Source organism: Leptonychotes weddellii, chromosome 9, assembly GCF_054177405.1.
Source record: "Leptonychotes weddellii isolate Sample4059 chromosome 9, ASM5417740v2, whole genome shotgun sequence".
NCBI classification, from domain to species: domain Eukaryota; kingdom Metazoa; phylum Chordata; class Mammalia; order Carnivora; family Phocidae; genus Leptonychotes; species Leptonychotes weddellii.
In genome coordinates this window covers 26,979,970-27,000,133 of record NC_138377.1, presented here as the reverse complement: position 1 = coordinate 27,000,133, position 20,164 = coordinate 26,979,970, and the positions used below count along the sequence as shown (strand labels likewise).

The window sequence follows — 20,164 nt, the reverse complement described above, 5'->3', positions numbered from 1 at the left end:
ATTTTGACTTCTGATATCGACAGAGCAGCTTGTTTGGACTAACCCTCTCATAAATGATAATTATAAATAATTATAAAACTGTTTAAAATGATGTTTAAGATAAGAAAATGGCATACATGAGAGTCCTTCAAAAGTCAGAAAAGTGGAGAGAAGTCTGGCCTTAAAAGCAGAAAGTGCACCTTGTGAGATTTGCAAGTTTGTCGGAGCACACTCACCAACCCACATCTTGCGTTGAAGGGGGGAGAGTCAGGCTGGCAGACCCGCCAGAATGGGGGGAGGGGGATCTAGAAGAGAATGAACTACAGAAGGTGTAGTCAACTTTTGACTGACCAGAAAGGAAAGGAAGGGAGGGAGGGAGGGAGGAAGGAAGGAAGGAAGAAAGCAAGCAAGCAAGCAAGCAAGCGAGTGCCTGAGTGGCTCAGTTGGTTAAGTGACTGCCTTTGACTCAGGTCATGATTCCGGGGTCCTGGGATCGAGTTCCACATCAGGCTCCCCCTGCTCTGCGGGGAGTCTGCATCTCCCTCTGCCTCTGCCTGCCACTCCCCCTTCTTGTGCTCTCTCTCTCTCTGTCAAATAAATAAAATCTTAAAAAAAAAAAAAAAGAAGGGAGGGAAGAAGAAGGGGAAGAGAAAAGAAAAAGATTTTTAAAAAACTAAAAAGAAAAGAAGGAAAGAAAAACAGAAAAGCTGGAAGCTGAAAGAACAGAGCAGAGAGTCCAAGTGCTATTGAATGCAGAAAAGCAGAGTTTGTAATGTGAGTCAAGCCAAGCTAATAAAATAACTCTTCTAAGGAACATAACAGAATCTAGCGTCTTGACATTGTAACTTACACTATAACCAGAATACAGTTAAAAATCACTAGATGTGCAAAGTAACAGAAAAATATGGCCCATACTCAGGGTTAAAAAATGGAACCCTGAGATTATCTAGATGTTGCAATAAATAGATAGGACTTTTAAGGCAACTGTTACAAATATGTTCAAGGACTTAGGGAAAAAATGGCTCATAACAAATAAACATAATGGGGGAAATCAAGCAGAGACATAGAAACTATAAAAACAGAACCAAAAGAAAATTTTAGAGCTGAAAAGTACAATAACTGAAATGAAAAATTTATCAGATACCTTTTTTATTTGTTTTTGCCTTGCATCCGATTTTCACTTTTGAGTATTTATTACAGTAAATAAAATTCAAATCAGCCAACTAAACCAACATCTTTCATTTCTGGTTTTATCTAAGTGTAAGTACTTACATTTATATTTTGCATTATATAATTCGGAAGATGGTGGAACTTATACTAGTCATATGTAAACTTTGAATTTTCTACTTACATGTAGAACTCTGAACCATATGTCTCCAGAACTTCCAAAAATACATTTTAAATTTTTTGTTACCTTAATAATTTCCTAACCTTCTGACTGTCTCCTTCTGAAAATCTTGTGTATTAATTATTCATTTCACCTGAGCTTAGGATAACAGAAAGCCCATAGTATAAAGAGAGAAATGTATTTGTGGTTGGGATATAGCCTGTATTTATTTTTAGAGCATTTGAGGCAGTGGAAGATTTTTTTTTTACCTTTAGATCTGAAGACATCAGGATCACAGAGGGCTCTCTCTTTCCTTTTGACTCCCTTCACACATTTCTCTCACCCCCACTCCCTGCCTCATGGCAACCACCAATCTGTTCTCTGTATCTATGAGCTTGTTTCTTGTTGTTTTTGTTTGTTTGTTAGATTCCACATATAAGAGAGAGCACACAGTATTTGTCTTTCTCTGCCTAACTTCACTTAGTATGATGCCCTCGAGGTCCATCTGTGTTGCAAATGGCAAGATTACATAATTTTTTATGGCTGAGTAATATTCCATTGTATAAATATACCACATCTTCTTTATCCATTTATCTATCAGTGGACACTTGTGTTGTTTCCATATCTTGGTTATTTTTTTTTAAGATTTTATTTATTTATTTGAGACAGAGAATGAGAGAGAGAGAGAGAGAGCACATGAGAGGGGGGAGGGTCAGAGGGAGAAGCAGGCTCCCTGCCAAGCAGGGAGCCTGATGCGGGACTCGATCCAGGGACTCCAGGATCATGACCTGAGCCGAAGGCAGTTGCTTAACCAACTGAGCCACCCAGGCGCCCTCCATATCTTGATTATTGTGAATAATGCTGCAGTAAACATGGGGATGCATATATCTTTTCAAGTTAGTGTTTTTGTTTTCTTACGATAAATACCCAAAAGTGAAATTGCTGGATTATTCAATAGTTCTATTAATTTTTTGAAGGACCTCCATAGTGTTTTCCACAGTAGCTGCACCAGTTTTTATTCCCACAACAGCACACAGGGGTCCCTTTTCTCCATATCCTTGCCAACACTTATCTCTTATCTTTTTGGTAACAGCCATTTAAGCAGGTGTGAGATCATATCTCATCATGGTTTTTATTTGCATTTCACTGATGACTAATGATGTTGAGCATCTTTTCATGTATCTCTTGGCCATTTGTATGTCTTCTTTGGAAAAATGTCTATTCAGGTCCATTGCCTATTTTTAAATCAGATTGTTTGGTCTTTTTTGCTGTTGAATTGTATAAGTTCTTTATATATTTTGGATATTAGCTCCTTATCAGATATATAATTTGCAAATATTTTCTCGCATTCAATAGGTTGCCTTTTCATTTTGTTGATGGTTTTCTTTGCTGTGCAGATGTTTTTAGTGTGATGTAGCCCACTTGTTTTTGCTTTTGCTGCTTTTGCTTTTGGTGTTAAATTTAAAAAATTGTCACCAAGACCTATATCAAGGAGCAAATTACCTAGGTTTTCAACTAGGAATTTTATGGTTTCAGGTCTTAACATTCAGTTTTTAATACATTTTGAGTTTGTTTTTGTGTGTGGTGTAAGAGTGTGGTTCAGTTTCATTCTTTTGCATGTGGCTGTCCAGTTTTCCCAGCACCATTTGTTGAGGAGATTGTCTCTTTTCTATTGTATATTCTTGGTTCCTATGTTGTAAATTAGTTGGCCACATATGTGTGGGTTTATTTCTGAGTTGTCTATTTTGTTCTATTGACCTATGTGTCTGTTTCTATGCCAATACCATCCTGTTTTAATTACTATAGCTTTTGTAATATAGTTTGAAATCAGGGAGCATGATGCCTCCAGCTTTGGTCTTCTTTCTCAAGATTGCTTTGGCCATCTGGGAATTTTTGTGTTCCATACAAATTTTAGGATTATTTGTCATATTTCTTTGAAAAATGTCATTGGAATTCTGATAGGGATTGCATCAAACTTGTAGATTGCTTTGGGTAGTATGGACATTTTAACAGTATTGATTTTTCTAATCCACAAGCACAGGGTATCTTTCCATTTATTTGTATCTTCTTCAATGTCTTTCATTAATGTCTTATTGTTTTAATATACAGGTCTTTCACTTCCTTAATTAAATTTATTCCAAGGTATTTTATTCTTTTTGAAGCACTTGTAAATGGGATTATTCTCTTTATTTCTCTGATAGTTTGTTATTGGTGTATAGAAACACAACAGATTTTGGGATGCCTTTAAACAGCATTTTGGAGTCAACTGAAGAAACAGTGAACTCCAAGAGAAATCAGTGGAGAGTATTAAATCTGCAGGATATAGATAAAAGTCCCGAACATTTTGAAAATTAATCAATACATTTATAAAGCTCCGTGATTTATATCACAAAGGAAATTTGAAAATATTTTGAAGGGGATATTTTTTTTAAGATTCTATTTATTTATTTGACAGAGAGAGAGAGAGACAGCTAGAGAGGGAACACAAGCAAGGGGAGTGGGAGAGGGAGAAGCAGGCTCCTGGCTGAGCAGGGAGCCCGATGCGGGGCTCCATCCCAGGACCCTGGGATCATGGCCTGAGCCGAAGGCAGATGCCCAATGACTAAGCCACCCAGGCGCCCCTTGAATGGGATTATAATGAAAATATGATACCAAAGTTCATGGGATGTAGCTAAGGGAGTGCTCAGAGGCAATTTTACAGCTTTAGGTTCACATATTAGAAATGAAGAAAAACTGGGGCACCTGGGTGGCTCAGTCAGTTAAGCGTCTGCCTTCAACTCAGGTCATGCTCCTAGAGTCCTGGGATGGAGCCCCATGTCAGACTCCCTGCTCAGTGGGGAGTCTGCTTCTTCCTCTCCCTCTCCACACCCCCCACCCCGGCTCGTGCTTGCTCTCCCTGTCCCAAATAAATAAATAGAATCTTAAAAAAAAAAAAAAAGAAAGAAATGAAGGAAAACTTAAATCATCTATTCATCTCCTGATGAAACAATACATAAAAAGTGGCAAATCCATACAATGGAATATTATTTGGTGATAAAAAGGAATGAAGTGTTGACACATGCTATAATGTGGAGGAAACCTGAAGACATTTATGCTAAGTGAAAAAAAAAGTCACTTTTATTGTGTGACTCCATTTATAGGAATTGTCCAGAATAGGTAAATCTGTAGAGGCAGAAATTAGATTAGTGGTTGTTCAGAGCTGGGAAGAAGGGTTAACAAGGGGTGGGGTGACTGATAAAGGGCACAGGATTTCTTTTGGGGGGTGATGAAAACGTTCTAAAATTTATTTAATATTGGTTGCACAACTCTGTGAATATTCTTAAAACCACTCAATTGTACACTTTGAATGGGTGAATTATATAGCATGTGAATTATATCTCAATAAAGCTGTCACCAAAAAAATCTAAATTTACAGCATAAGAAGTCAGAAAGTGAGCATATAAAGCCCAAAGTAAGTAAAAATGAAGAAATAATAATGATAAGAGCACAAGTCAGTGAACTTGAAAACAAATGAACAACAGAGAATATAAAGCCAAAAGTTGGTTCTTTGTAATGGTTAGTAAAAGTGGTAAATACCTAGCAAGACTGGTAAAAGAAAAAGAGAAAGAATATAAATAACTAATATGGGAAATGAAAGAGAGGAGTACAAGTCCTACAGACATTGAGGTGTTTTCATGACTACATATATGTAGCAAAACTCATTAAACTATGTGCTTAAATGACTGAATTTGAATATAAACAAGTTCCTGCTCAACAAAGCTGTAAAAGAATCAATCAATGTAATCCACCTAATTAATAAAGTAAAACTACATGGCTATATCAGTCAATGTCAATCTTCCAGACTTTGAGACAGAAGACTCTTGAATTCATTTTCTTCAGACCAATCTCAGCATCTTTCCCGATTGCTAGTTGATAAGCATGCCCTGAGTCCTGAGTGCATCTTCACGATGTCATAGATGTCATAGTGTATATCTTTCAAAGGCCATATTATCACCTCTCATCAAGGTACTCCCATGATTTGTAATGATCATTTCAACCCTGCGACTACCCTTTTCCTTACTCCCTTAAAAAAGGCCCAGGTGAAACTGAAGATTGACTTTTGCTGGCCATTTCTGTCTTAGCAGGATTCTAAGAACAGTCAATGACTAATGGCTACTATCGTTTGTTGACCTTGTTACAACAAAATCTATACTATGAGCACAGGTCATCCCCTTCAGTGGTTTCTTTTCTCTCCTGTGGTGATTATGTGCTACAGCAAAATGAAGTTCAGCACCTGGTTGTGTGAGTGGGCACATGTCCAAGGAGGATCAAATGGGTATAGACTGGGACCCGTGGGAACCTCACTTTGGTCTATGACAGAGAACAAGAAAAGCCTGAGCTTTTCTTTAAAAACGCAACCATAAGACATAGTTCCCCCTGAAGAAAGGGAAGCAAAGGTGCAGATCAATTTCCTTTACTCTTGTGTTATTTACTCTGCTGAAAACCATAAAAAGGAGGCCTCTTTATGCTTAAAGAGGACTTGGTGTCAGATAAAGATGGGTTCCAGTCTCAGTTTCGCCAATGATTAAGTGTATGGGCTTGGGCCAGCTGTTGAAACTTTCTGAGCCTTAGTTTCTTTATCTCTAGGATGGGAATAATACTACTACCTACCTCATAGGGTAGCCAGGAGAATTACATGAAGTTACAATTGTAAAGGGCCTATGACAGCATCTGACCAAGAATAAAAGAACTTGTAATACTATTTATTTCTTCATGTTTACATATGTTTTCTGCTGGGGAAACTGATATGCTGGTATATTGCTGGTGGGAATATAAACTGACACAGCCTTTTGAAAGGCAATTGCTGTTACATTTTTTAAATCTCATGGGCTTCCAGCTTGTAATTGCACTTGTAGGTGTCTGAATTAGAGAACTATTCGTAAGTGCATTTAAACTCTGAAAAAACTTGAATTTGGTGTACTAATAAGTCTTATCAAACATACCTGTAGACAGGGGCGCCTGGGTGGCTCAGTCGGTTAAGCGTCTGACTCTTGATTACAGCTCAGGTCATGATCTCAGGGTTGTGAGATCGAGCCACGCTGGGGATGTGGAGCCTGCTTAAGTTTCTCTCTCTCCCTCTCCCTCTGTCCTCTCCCCTCCTCTCTCTCTCTCTCTCTAAAAAAAACATGCCTGTAGACAGCCTTTTCCTCAGGTACTGTACTGTGTCATTCTGAACTAAGAGAGTGCTGGCTTAATTAAAGAATCATCAATGGGTTTCTCACACTTCCAAGAAAGTCAGTCATGGTTTCCTGCTATTTAAGAAACGGATACTACATACACCCTTCGAATTACACATTGTAGAATTTTTTCAAATCTTAGAAACAATATGGCTTAACCATCTTCTCTTATAATGAGAATATTTTAGGCCCCCTGAGGTGAGATCACTCCCCCCGTTGACCCACCTGGCTTTGACAGAACCCCAGAGAACTGGTGCTAGGGTCAGTTTGTGTTCTCAAAACCCACCTGTGTCCTAAGAATCCATTCTTACTTATTTTCAGTGCGGCAGGCATACCTAGTTGTCTACCCAACATCCACACTGCTTCCGCTTCCAAAGAGTTAAAAACGCTAACTACCCAGACTCCCTTGCAGCCAGACCTAGTTCTCCAGTGAGATGTAAATGGAATAGGCTTTCAGAAAAGCTATTGTTTTCCTGATTAAAAAAGAGAAGGATATCGCTGGCACACAATGTCTTTACCCTTCTCTGTGTTTCCTCCTGAAATGAAGACACACCGCCTGGACTGTCGGCAGGCGTACATTGCAGACTGGCAGAGTAGGACTATAGAGGGAGTCTGGCCATCGGTGACACCATGTAACCCTTGCATCAACCTTGGACGGGCCACCTCTTCTTGCTATGCCAGAAAAGTAAGCCCTCTCTTGGTTAAGCTTCTGCAATCCTATTTTCACGCCCCCTTCACTGCCCAAGGAGTAGAGAGGCTGTGGGTATAAAGTCAGCCATCCTTAAATTCACCTTGCTGTCTTTGTTCCTGCCTCAGGGGAGGAAGGCATCATCCTTCTCTTCAAATGTAACTATTCCCATCTCTCTCTGTCTCCTTCCATTCCCTTCTGAAGTCTCCTCTCTCTTCTAGTCCCTCCTCCTTGCTCCAAAGATAATCTTTAACATTTGGCTTCCGTTCGGACTTGCCTACAAAATACCATTCTTTTGCTCCACTTCATGCCCTAAAAACCTTGGGAGGAGAGACTCAAAAGCCTGCTCTCCCTGTGGCTAAGAATGATTTGGGAATACCTGAATCTGACGAACACCGTTGGCCAATCGCTCTATCTAGACTTGTAACTAGTTTGACCTTTCCCATCGTGAACTTCGACCTCTCCTGCCTTCCTGACATCACTCTCTCCCGCCTCGCTGACCCTGTCTGCTGCTCAGGCTCCTTCTCTGACCCCTCTCTACCTACCTTCCTTGCCCTTGGATGCTGGTGGCCCTCAGGTTTCCTCCCAGACTGTCTGGGAAGCCTCTCTCACTCACGTGGTCTCAATTCTTGGCATTTGCTACCTGCCCCCAAAACTTCTTCCATATCCCCTAGTTGTCTGGTTTTTTGTTTCCTGTACTTCAAATTAATATTTTTAGTCATCTAGATACTCTCCAGCTTCTCCTGGATCTTCAGTCTCAGTATGCCCAAAGCCACAGCCACGGTATTCCCATCCCCCACCAACCCTGCTTCGGCGGCACATCCCCTTTCAGTAGAGTGTACCATCATGGGCCCAGGAATCCCAACCGGAAGGCTTGAAGGTACGATCAGTTCTGCTATACCAACATCCACGTTCCTACAAATCAGTGTGCTGTACAGAACTGACCAATGAAAACCGTGGGAAAAATGGGCACAACACTCAAAAACTTCCATCAGTGGCATGAAAAAAAAAAAAAGGAACCTAAAATGGTAGCATGGTCTTACCTATGTTGGATGGTCGGGGAGTGCATAAATAACACGGTGAGTGTGGCGCTTAGAGAGCCTGGCAGTTTGCTTGTGGGAGTGGCTGCGCTTTGTGGGTTATTGCGAAGTGGCGGAAGGAAGAATCAGGCACAAAATTGAAGCACCGGATGTGGGTAAGCATGGCTCATAACGCATGTGGTGAACTGAGGCAGCCAGTAGACATTTGAGTGGTGTGTGTGTATGTGTGTGCGTGCGTGCGTGCGCACATGCGCATACATGCACGCATATGTTTTATGTATTCCTAAATTGGATGCAGTTTTCCGCATTCACCTGGTATTTCTCGAGGAACAAGTATATGCAAAACTAATCCTGAAATGTGTATCATGCTCCAAATGTTCCCTAATATATCAATAGGATTGGAACACATTTGAATTTTCAAAGCACAGATTGTAGTTGAACCAATTTTATCTTGGAAAACTCTATTTTGTTATACTCACAGGCACTTGGTGGTGAATTCCCATGAATTTTGCTCCTGTCCACATCTGTTTCTTCTTCTCCATCCCTGCTACTGCCGCGTCAGTCCAGATGCTCATTACCTGCCTTGTGTGACATTGCAACAACCACGTCCCACTCTTCCCGCAACACTGCTTCGTCCTACCCTTGCCATCAGGGTCTTGGGAGCTGCCTGTCTGCAGTCATGTCCCCGAGCAGACGGCAGCCAGTGAGGCTGTGGCTCCTGATTCCTGAGCCACTTTGTTCATTGGTGGGTGTGGGCCGATCCAAGGCTTCTCATAGTGTGTTGTGGGGATGTGTCGTGGGGATGAGAGGAGGGACTCCATATAGAGCATCTGTACGGACTTGAACACATAGTAGATGTTCAACAGGTAGTGGTTTTTCTTCCCCTTTCCTATTTATCAACTCAAAAGTATGATTTAAAAATATTAAAAATACACATAGTGACTCCACACTTTCTGTAGGATTAAGCCAAATTCCTTGAGAAGGGTTTATAAGACCCTCCCCATCTGGATCTGGCAGGGCTTGCAGCCTCCTAGTCTTTCTCTCCAACCCAGGTCCCAAACCACCTCTTTTTTGAAACCTCCCCACTCTTCCCTCCCCTCCCTCACCCAGAAAAGAAAGGTCCCCCATCAGAACTCCCATTATGCAATGTACAAACACCTCTGATCCAGCATCTCCCCAGTTCTGTGGAGTGGACATTGCCACCTACCAAACACCCAGGACCTTCGCACCTTTACTAATAACTTAGTTCTATCCCCTGAGTTCATCTTATCCAACCCTCTCCCTGAGACTCAAGGATGGTAACCCTCTGGTCCCTGGCTTACTGTGCTTCAGCCTTACCGGTCTTCTCGCAGTTCCCCCAGTGAGTCCAGCAGTTTCATGCCTGGGGTCTTTATATGTGTAATCCCCTTCCCCGGAAAGGTCTTCCCCTCCCTTCTTTATCTCCTGTACTCCTACGTACCCCTTAAGTCTCGGCTGAAAATCACTTCCTCCAGGAAGCCTCCCGTTGGATCCTCAGACTAGCTCAGACCTTCCTGTTAACAGATTTCCAAATCAGCCTGCACTTCTCTTTCTAGTTACCCATGGCCTGTCTTCCCCACTGGGCCATCAGCTTTCTCACTACTTATGGTGGGAAATGCTAGGTTCTGGAGATAGCTTTCTGCACGCAGCAGCCAAAGGAGTCCTTCTAAAAGGCAAGTCAGTTCTTATCACTCTTCCATTCAAAACTTTGCACAGCTTTGCAACTCTCTCAGAATAAACTTTGAAGCCCACACTAGGGCCTATTATGCGCTACAAAATCTGTTATCTTCTGTTACTCTCACCACTTTCTTACCCTGCTCTAGCCATACTGGCCTCCTTGCTCTTCCTTGACCACAGTCCTGCCTCAGGACCTTTGCATGTGCTATTTCTTCTGCTAGGAAAACCACAAGGTTCACTCTCTCAGTTTCTTCAGATCTCTCCTCACATGTGACCTTATCAGAGAAGCTTTCATTAGCCACCTTATCTAAACCTGATGTGTTTTTCCCAACACTATCAAGCAGTTTGCTAATTCTCAGCGGGCACTGACTGAGTGTCCTACAAATTTAATTAAATTCTGACACTATCTACCTGGGGATAGTGTCAGACCCCACAGGTTAAGGGCTCAGTCCCACAAGACTGCCCCCATTTCAGATGCCAATTCCCAATCCAAGTTGTCACCTGTGCTTCTGACCAAGTGGCTATAAATTGCAGCTTCCCACAACTCCCTTCACAGGTTTGATTAATTTGCTAGAGTGGCCACAGAACCCGGAGAAACATTTGCTTACATTTACATTTATTATAAAGGATGTTAGAAAGGATACAGATGAACAACCAGATGAAGGGGTACTTAGGGCGAGGTCGGGGAGCTTCCGTCCCTGTGGAACTGGGGTACGTGGAACCTTCCATCCCTGTGGAGCCCCCAGCATGTGAATGCGTTCACTCATCAAATCTTGTTGTTCAAGAATTTTTACAGAGTTTAATATGCAGCCCCTCACTTCCCCTTCCCAGAGGTCGGTTGGTGGAACTGAAAATTCCAACCTTCTCATCACTTGGTCTTTCTGGTGAGCAGCTTCCATCCTGAGGTGATCTAGAGGGCCCATTCTAAGTCACTTCTTTTAGCATCAACTCCTGTGTGTGCAGATTGGTTCCCTATGAATAACAAAAGACACTCATATCACTCAAGAAATTCCAAGGGTTTTAGGAGCTTTGTGCCAGGAATTGGGGACAAAGACTAAGTATATTTCTTAGTATACCACACCAACCAAACCCCCATCTCATCCGTATCTCTCCCCCTTGCCCTACTTTATGTTTCTTCATAGCCCTTATCATCACATGACAGAGAATCTGTACTTATTGGTTCATTTATTTATCGTTGTCTCTTCTCTCTAGAAGATGAGCTCCAAGAGAGAAAGGACTTTGTCTATCTTGATCACTGTGGTGTCCCTGCCAGTGAGAACAGCACCCGGCTTAAAAGTATGTATATATATGTATACATATATATATATATAAAACAATTTCTTCAATCACTGGGTCCTGGAAAGATTCGTGGAAGAATCTCAGAAAGACCCTGGTACATTGCTGCTTATTTTTAGTAATATTGCCCCTGTGTGATGCATTGACTTGTACTCTCTGGTAATATCCTTCCAGCATTGGTCACTCTTTTTCACTAATCCACCTTTTTTGGTGGAGAAAATAGTCCCCTGGGCCACAGTTGCAGCACTTACCATGTGCAGTTAGAAGCAGCTGTTGAGAAGAGGGAAAGGCGGGATCTGAGGAAACACTGTAAAATCCTCCTGTGCTTTGCCACGCTCTAAGGAAACGTAAAGGCATTTCAATACCAAAGGTCAGAGGCACCGTTTATCTTATCCTCTTTCCCTTAGAAGAAATTACTTTTAGTTTAAAGAACATGTTCAGATCATTTCCATCGATAAATAAAAGGAATTTGAAAGTGAATGGATTAACAAACCCATCTTTGCTCAGGAAAAGCCAATAAAAAGTTTCCTTTGTTCCTTCCTGTCCTAAGTAGAGGATAATTCCAGAGGTTGAGGGTAGCTCTCTGGGATTCCTGACACTTCCAAGTGATAGATCAGGCTTGTTGTGGGGGAGGGGGGGGAGGTCACATCCATTAGAAAGGGAGAAGACGGGGACAGAACCACATCTGACCCCTAACATTTCCATGAGAAATGCCATCTCATCGTTAGGATAGAATTGAACCCACTTCGCACTGGATGCCTCATGGGCTATTGCTACTGTACTCTATCCTTGGCCTGACTCCTGACTCACAGCTTTGGCTGGAGTTCTTTAAATGCTAGGATAAGGAAAAAATTCTGTTTTCTCCTCTACTACCCACACCGAGCACCAGATGGATGGGTGATTTTCCCACATCAAGCAGTTTTCTGACACCAGCTGGGTGTCCCACAATTTAACTTAATTCTGACACTGTCCACCTTGGAGATAGCATCAGATCCCACAGGTTAAGGGTGTCATGTGGGCCCTGGGTAGGACGAGGGGTGAGGCTCCCAGGGTAGACTTGGGACAGAGAGTGTCAGCACAGGCAGGGTCTGGATCCTAGGAGCCATTTGTGTGGTTCTTGTCACCAACTCATGTGTCCCGGAGCAAGTTTCTTATCCGGAACCTTAACTGTCTCTCTTCACAAAGTGATGGCGACAACTGCCAACATGCCTGCTCAGTGGGTTGTCGGTATGGGGATGAATCAGTGGGTGGGAAAGGGCCTCCTTTGGCAGGTGCAGGGCCTGACAAAGAAGCTCGGCGATGGGGTGAGCGCTCACCCTTTGCCCTGCACTGACACTTTGCTCAGTCCTGACTGGGAGACAATGGCGGTGTCGCCACACAAGGACATCAGGGGCTAAGACAACATGTCAGAGATGGATGATTCACAGACTGCAGCTGGGATATGTGCACTTTGCGGAGACAAGAGGGGAAAAACTGGCAAACTCCGCGCGTTCTGTCAGATGGCTTCGATACCTGTGGTCTGACCATCTAAAGAATTTGCCTTCAAGGATGGCAGTGAAAACCACAGCCTTCCTCCTTGGACAAGGTCTGGAAAATGTGAATGAAGACAAAAGGGTGGGGGAAGCTTATAGATTCCCAAGGAAAAGGCCATATGCCTCACAAATAAAGCGAAAGCTCTGGGTATTAATAAATGGAAGGGCTGCTCACAGAGCAGAGAGTGGGGCTCAGGGCCCATCAAGGCACCAGCCGTGGCCTCGGAGGGCATCATGAACTAGAGCCAAGGGAACTGAGTGACACTGGGCCGCATTCCAGAAAGACCACATTTCTAGGGAAGGAAGGAAATGAGCGCTCTGGCCTCTGTTACTTCTTGTAGCTGGTGGGTTAAAACCCCTACTATGGGCAGACAGTATGGCCCTACTGCCCTACTAGGCGCAGAGCCTACAAAGACAACTGTTGAAGCCATCTTGCTGTGTACTTAGGGTAGAGATCTAGAAGTTAAACCTCCCGGTGAGCATAGATTTATAGATCCATAAATAAATGGGAGGAAAAGGACATAGAACAAAGGTCCGGTGAAGGAGATGAGGAGGGAAAGGACGAAGACTGAATGTGAAGAAGATTGCAATCCGCACTTGAACACCTTGTGCTAGTCACTGAGGTGAGAGTCATTAGCAACCCCGTTAGGAAAGCCCAGTACACAAATAGGAAATAAGCCCATGACAGCTATTAAGGCAAAAGTCAACTAGTACAATATAATGAAGAGCCCAAAAGAGGGATTGCATGGAAATAAAGAACATTCTGGGGTAGTTAATGAAGGCTGCTGGAAGAAGCAAGATATGCACCAGGCTGAGTATATAAAGGGAGGAGAAATATAGACTGAATATAGGAGAGACATGGAAGGTTAAAGGCCCTATTTCAAAAGAGGCTGAATTTCACAACAAAATGCAGTGGAGGGGCACCTGGGTGGCTCAGTCGGATAAGCATCTGCCTTCAGCTCAGGTCATAATCCTGGGGTCCTGGGATCGAGTCCCACATTGGGGTCCCTGCTCAGTGGGGAACCTGCTTCTCCCTCTCCCTCTGCCTGCCACTCCTCCTGCTTGTGCTCTCTCTCACTCTCTTTCTCTGTCGAATAAATAAAATCTCTCAAAAAATTGCAGTGGAAACACAAACTGAGATGTGAATCTCAACATCTTGATTTATAGCTCTGTAACCTTAGAGTTCACTAAAGTTGAATTTCCTCACCTGTAAAATGAGCATTATGATATCTCCTTCTTGGGTTTTTGTGAAGAATAAGACAGTGTATGTTAAAGCACCCAACCGAGTGCTTAGCATGGACTTAATACAACCTAGTTCCCTTTCTCTTTTGGTCTTTAACATAAACCCATTGCTCAGGCTTCAGTTGGTGTAAAGTCATCTTCTTTCACAACTGACAGAGGTCATTACTTGCCCAAGTTATCCTACGATCTCAGGTTCTAAACAGGAAGTGATTCAATAGGCAAAATATTTAAAAAATGGAAGTGTGACAATGACACTGTATTGGCCCATATCCCCCAGCTTCTTAAGAATGGGAAGCACGTGTAATATCCCCAGTGCTGAGCCCAGAGTCTGGCACAGAGGTGAACCTTGATACATTTTTTTCTAAATGAATGAAGGAGACTGGTGAGGAAGCCTGGGGGGACAGCCAAAGAATTAGATGTGATTAGACAGAGAGCACTATGAGAAACTTAGTATAAGAACAACAACAACAACAACAACAACAACAAAACCAAAAGCACACGCACAAGGGGGAGAAGAAAGTCTTTATAACCCAAACAGGATCAGAAAGAGCAGCACCGGGGTGCTTGGGGGCTCAGATGGATAAGCGTCTGCCTTCAGCTCAGGTCATGATCCCAGGGTCCTGGGATCAAGCCCCACATCGGGCTCCTGGCTCAGCGGGGAGCCTGCTTCTCCCTCTCCCTCTCCCTCTGCCCGTCCCCCTGCTCATGCTCTCTCTCTCTCTGTATCTCTGCATCTCAAATGAATAAATAAAATCTTCTAAAAAAAGAAAAAGCAGCACCTATACCTGGTTTAGTAACAAAAGAAAAGAGCAAGAATGGAAATGAGAGAGAGTCTGAGAGTCATTCCCCACTTGTAAAAGCCACAATGGTTCTAAAAACCAGAACAGCTGGGTCCTGTGTAACATGCTAAGAACAGTAGCAAGGGCTTTTTTAGTAATAGGAGGAAGGAGAACAAGGAAGACACCATCCCTTTGCTCAGGGCAAGATGATAACAGATGACAGAAAACAGAGTTATTGGGTCCTGCAGGCCTCTTGCCTCCCCCGCAGAGAGGAAGCTCCTCATCCTGAAAGAGGTGCTACAGGGGCTGGTGAGCACCAGTGGATGGTGGGGTCAAGAGCTCATACATCTCAGGTGGGTTGGAGTCTCTCAGCCAGAGTAAGTTACATCATAGAGGTCAGAAATAACTTGTTGCAGATACACTTGCTGTCCTATTCTTGGTGATCTTTGACAGACCATAAAGAATTGGGATGTTGTTCTTAAACTGAAGGGGAGCAAAGGATAAAAAGTGAGATCCCAAAAATAGCTGAAACCAGTTGTTTCCAAATGTTGGCTCTTAGATCCTTCCTGATGCCCTTTTCAAAAATGCAGTCAGAATCTATGGAACTCAGATATAGAAAACTGATCAAAGTGGACATACTCTGGGTGTCATAGGGATAGAAGGCTAGAAGACTTCTGCTCTTCCCCTGGAAAGGGGACATGTCCTGAGGCACTCTGTTGAATCCTGCCTCTCTCGACCAGTAAAGTTGACATTTGCTGAATAAATCATTCATTAGCTCCTACAAAGGGAAGCAGCAAACAAGGGAGGCCAGCAAGCAAGGGTTCCCCAAGAGAAGGCAAGGCCAGACCAATCTCATTTTTTTTTCCATAGGCTATCAGTGGAATGTTGTAACAGTTCATCTGGATTTGAGCAACGTATTTGACAACATCTCTCATTAGAACTGCACAAACAAAATGAAGTTGCTACAATGGGGCCATCAGGCAGATGCAACACTAAGACCAGTCCGTAAGGTTGTTGGTTAAATGGTTAATTCAAGGGGCGCCTGGGTGGCTCAGTCGGTTAAGCGTCTGCCTTCGGCTCAGGTCATGATCTTAGGGTCCTGGGACTGAGCCCTGCATCGGGCTCTCTGCTCAGCAGGGTCTGCTTCTCCCTCTGTTCTCTCTCTCTCTCAAATAAATAAATAAATAAAATCTTTTTTAAAAAAAAAATAGCTAATTCAAGTCCTGGGGACTTTCCAATGGCCTGCCAAGGAGCTCTCTTCAGTCAGCTCCTTCTGTGGCATTTTAATCAATAATTCTAACAATAATTACTGTTCATGAGGTGCCTAATATATGTGAGACACAGTGCTAAGCACTTTATATTCAATCCTAAAGGTAGGTACCATTTTTTTTTTTTTAAAGATTTTATTTATTTATTCATGAGAGACAGAGAGAGAGAGAGAGAGGCAGAGGGAGAAGCAGGCTCCCAAGGAGCAGGGAGCCCGATGCGGGACTCGATCCCAGGACGCCGGGACCATGACCCAAGCCGAAGGCAGACGCCTTAACCATCTGAGCCACCCAGGCGCCCCGGTACCATTTTTATCAGAGGCTCGAAATGGACAATTAGCTTGTTCAACATCTCATAACTAGTAAATGTGAAGCGAGGACTTAAACCTCTGCCTCAGGGACTCCAGATGAAGACGCTGGTGACACTCTTGTGACATTCTGGGAGAGTTAATGAGTCAGATAATAAGATTATTATCCAAAAAGATTGACAGTTCAAAAAGATAAACCAAATTTAAAATAATGAATGTAAACAACAAATAACTGAAGGTCTAAAAAACAAACCAGCAAAAAACAACTGCAAAAAAGAAGCTACATAAATACAAGGCAGGAGAGAGATGGCTTAATATCAGTGCATATGAAAAAATCTGGGAGGTTTTTTTTAAAGATTTATTTACTTAGCGTGTACACGCACAAGTGGGGGGAGGGACAGAGGCAGAGGGAGAAGGAGACAGAGAGAATCTCAAGCAGACTTCCCGGTGAGCTTGGAGTCTGACTCGGGGCTCAGACCCTGAGATCATGACCTGAGCCGAAATCAAGAGTCAGATGGTCAACTGACTGAGCCACCCAGGGGCCCCAAAATCTTAGAGGTTTTAATTAAAGACAAACTCATCACCAGTAAATGGTGAAATGTAGCTCATGAACTTGAGCCATATTCATGGACTAGAGTGTCCAAAACAAAGGAAGGGCCAGGCCCGCTGGGACCTGCAGTGCTCATTGTCTTGTCTGCCATGTTCTGTGCTGGGAATCACATTTGAAGATGGATGGTGATAAAGAGAAATCCAATCAAGATTGCAAAAGGTGTAGCAATGATCCGGGAATATTCATCTCAGAAAGGAGAAGATAGTGGGAATGGCAGAGCTGTTTTCAAACCGATCTGGGCCCCTTCTCAGGTTGCTGCGTGGAACAGGAGTGTGTTCTGCTCCAGCAGAGAGACCCAGCCTGTGGTACATTCGCCTGCAATGCCTTTCATTCCTTCTCTTCTGTCGGTGTGCATCTCGCTCTGCCTCCCTCTCACAAAGATCCATGTAAATGCCCTGAGGGCTCACCCTGATAATCCAGGATAATTCTATTTCAAGATCCTCAATCCCATCGGCAGAGACCCCGTTTCCACAGAAGGTAATATGCACAGGTGCCAGGGACTGAGCTTTGGAGGGTCATCTTCCAGCCAGCCATATGTGGTTTAATCCTGGATCCTGAATCTGAGACATTCCCTTCCTGGTTCTCCAGCCTAAGGACTGTAGCAGAAGTAGACACTGACTGATACACCAGTTTTGAAGTGACCTTCTGGAAATCGTCCTAGAAGCCCAAGCCTGAAGCCTGCTCCCCAGGCTCCTGCATAATTGTACTTGCACCCATCTCCCTGTCTGCTTGAACTGCAAGAGTGTTTCTGTTATGTACAACTGAATCCTAATAGATACCTAAAATATGGTCACATTGTGATGGAGATCCTTCATATTCATCACTCTGTTTTTATCTGTGTATCTACATAACTGAGCTACAAATTTATTATACTCATATGTACAAAGAAAAGACACCACCTTATGAAAAATAAGTGCTCTAATACTGGTTATAAACTCCCTCAGCTATGCGGTAATGATCATTGTGGTGGGTGCCATATGAGGAGAGACTTAAATTTTATTCCAATCTGGTAAACTTGGTTAAGTGGTTCAAGGAGTTCATTGAGATCAATTCTGTCTCTCAGATTTCCTCTCCTCCTTGCTCCTCTCCAAGGTAGAGTCTGTCTTAATGGAGTAAGATGGATCATATGAGCTTATGGTGGCATTAGCAGGGAAGGGAAGACAAACTTCTCAAATCCATACTCAAGCCCCCAGTCACCATTGATCTCTGCTTTGAACTGGCTGTTGTAAACTCTTTCCTGGACCAGTGGCTTCTGAGGCACACAGCACTAGCGTTCATGGTCTGGTCTTAATGCCCCACAGAGTCAGGTTTCTGCCTGTCTACTGATCCTATCAGCCTCTCTACATTCCTATTCTCAGACATGCAGGAACTTCTGGGCCCCTTGTAGACCACACAAAGCCATGGGGGATAAGGAACACTGGCTCAGGTTTAACCATGTACCTGGGACACATCAATTGCTCCTGCACTATTGCCCTGTGCCCTGTTGGAGGCAGCATGCAGGGCTACTCTAGAGACTGACAACCTCCTTGTAGGATGGAGTGGGGAAGCCCTCAAGTTCTTGGCCTCCCCTCAGCTATCTGGATGTTCTAAGGCTCCCTCTGTGCACACAAGTCTGGTTCTGAGGCAGGCCGAAAGCCAGAACCTTATGTCTGACCTTCTGGATCCTGTCTGACCCTTCTTTTCCTATTATAATCCCAGGAACCAGAATTGGGCAGGTTTGGGGGTTTCCATTTCATGTGCAGCACATCTGTCTTCTGATGTGTTCTTTCCAGAATAGCCAAACTCAGGGCATGACCATCACGTGCAGGAGAGAAGTCCCCTGTATGCCAGGAAAGGAGCTCTATGATCTAGTACTGATGTTAAAAGGGTAGATAACATAGCTTAAAAATCCTTTTCTTTCTTTCATTTTTTTTAAGATTTACTTATTTATTTTTTAGAGAGAGAGAGAGAGAGTGTGTGGGAGGAGGCATAGAAGGAGAGAATCTCAAGCAGACTCCCCGCTGAGTGCAGAGCCTGATGCAGGGCTTGATCTCATAACCCTGAGATCATGATCTGAGCCAAAATCAAGTCTGGATGCTTGACCAACTGGGTGCCCCCCAAATCCTTTTCTTTCTTGATGTCTGGTTTTCATGAATATTGTTTGATATCAAAAGGTCAAGGAAGTCAGCTGTGACTAACACTCCTGTTGCAGGCAGTCCCTGTTTTTTTCCCAGAACAATATTCCTTGTAACTCAACAACTCAACCTTGCTCATGGAAGGCTGCTGGGGAAACAATTCAGAAGGAAGTTAGAATAGATCAGTTTAATATTTAAAAATACTATCTGTTAACCTATGTATTAAGAGATGTCTGGATTCATATCAACCAAATTTTAATCATGGTTCCTTTTGGATTCAGGCAATTTGGGTGAAGTGATTATTTTTTATGCTTCCAGTTATTGCTTAGATTTTTAAAAATAAGCAGTAGTCTAATAAAAATGTCCTTAACAATTTTGTTTGGATCCTTTCGCTATGCAGCTACCCCCTTCCCTTTTTTTTTACGTCAAGAGCTAACATCTTAGAGACTCTCCACAATTCAACATTCACTTGCTTATTAATTTATTAGGCATCTACTGTGCTTCAGGTCATATGTCAGATATTAAGGATACAGAAATGAATGAATGTCATATTTGCCTTTTAGGCAACCACAATTTAGTAGAGAATGCAAAGCATACCACTCTAGCACATTCTAATAATTATGATGACATGATTTTCTGACCTTATATGTCATGAAAAATTGACTCGATTTCACAACACATCTTTATTAAGCACCCACACATGAGCCAGGCCCCAGACTAGGTAGGTTCTGGGGACAGAAACACATCATTTCAAACAGAGAGTTTCTCCCCAGGAGGCTCTTGGGGCTTTTCAAGCCAGCAAGACAAGTTTCCCCCGAAAGTCTGTAGGACAGAATTCACAGGCTGGAAACTCTTTACCTTCACCCTCCAGCCAGCTGGTCTACCTGCCGGAAGCAAGAGCTGTTCTAAGAAGTCAGAAGTGACAGGATCTGTGTCATAGATCAAAGAAAACACAGTGGCAGGATGGACATCTGCATAAAGCTTGGTGGGGTCTCTCCAGCCACCAGGGAGGAAGTGACTAAGGCAGAGAGTCAGAGTTGTGCACTGTTCCACATAGGAGGACTTTCTTCAAA

The 20,164-nt window shown here is 43.1% G+C and overlaps 1 protein-coding gene across 3 annotated transcripts in view; it reads left to right on the top strand.

Annotated features, from left to right (window-relative positions):
* LOC115941335 (uncharacterized) overlaps nucleotides 1-20,164 on the top strand; it is an 86,876-nt gene that overhangs the window by 51,452 nt on the left and 15,260 nt on the right. The window contains exons 3-4 of one of the 3 annotated variants that reach the window (XR_014148384.1): nucleotides 7,070-7,207; nucleotides 7,929-10,608. The exons of 1 other annotated variant lie outside the window; for it this stretch is intronic. Coding sequence is in view for 1 of the 2 variants with exons in the window: in XM_081830315.1 (XP_081686441.1) it covers nucleotides 11,158-11,241 (84 nt within the window). In the remaining variant the exon portion in view is untranslated. Of the gene's footprint in view, nucleotides 1-7,069; nucleotides 7,208-7,928; nucleotides 10,609-11,157; nucleotides 11,242-20,164 lie in introns of those variants that run through there. One more of the 3 variants, XM_081830315.1, reaches the window with a different exon arrangement.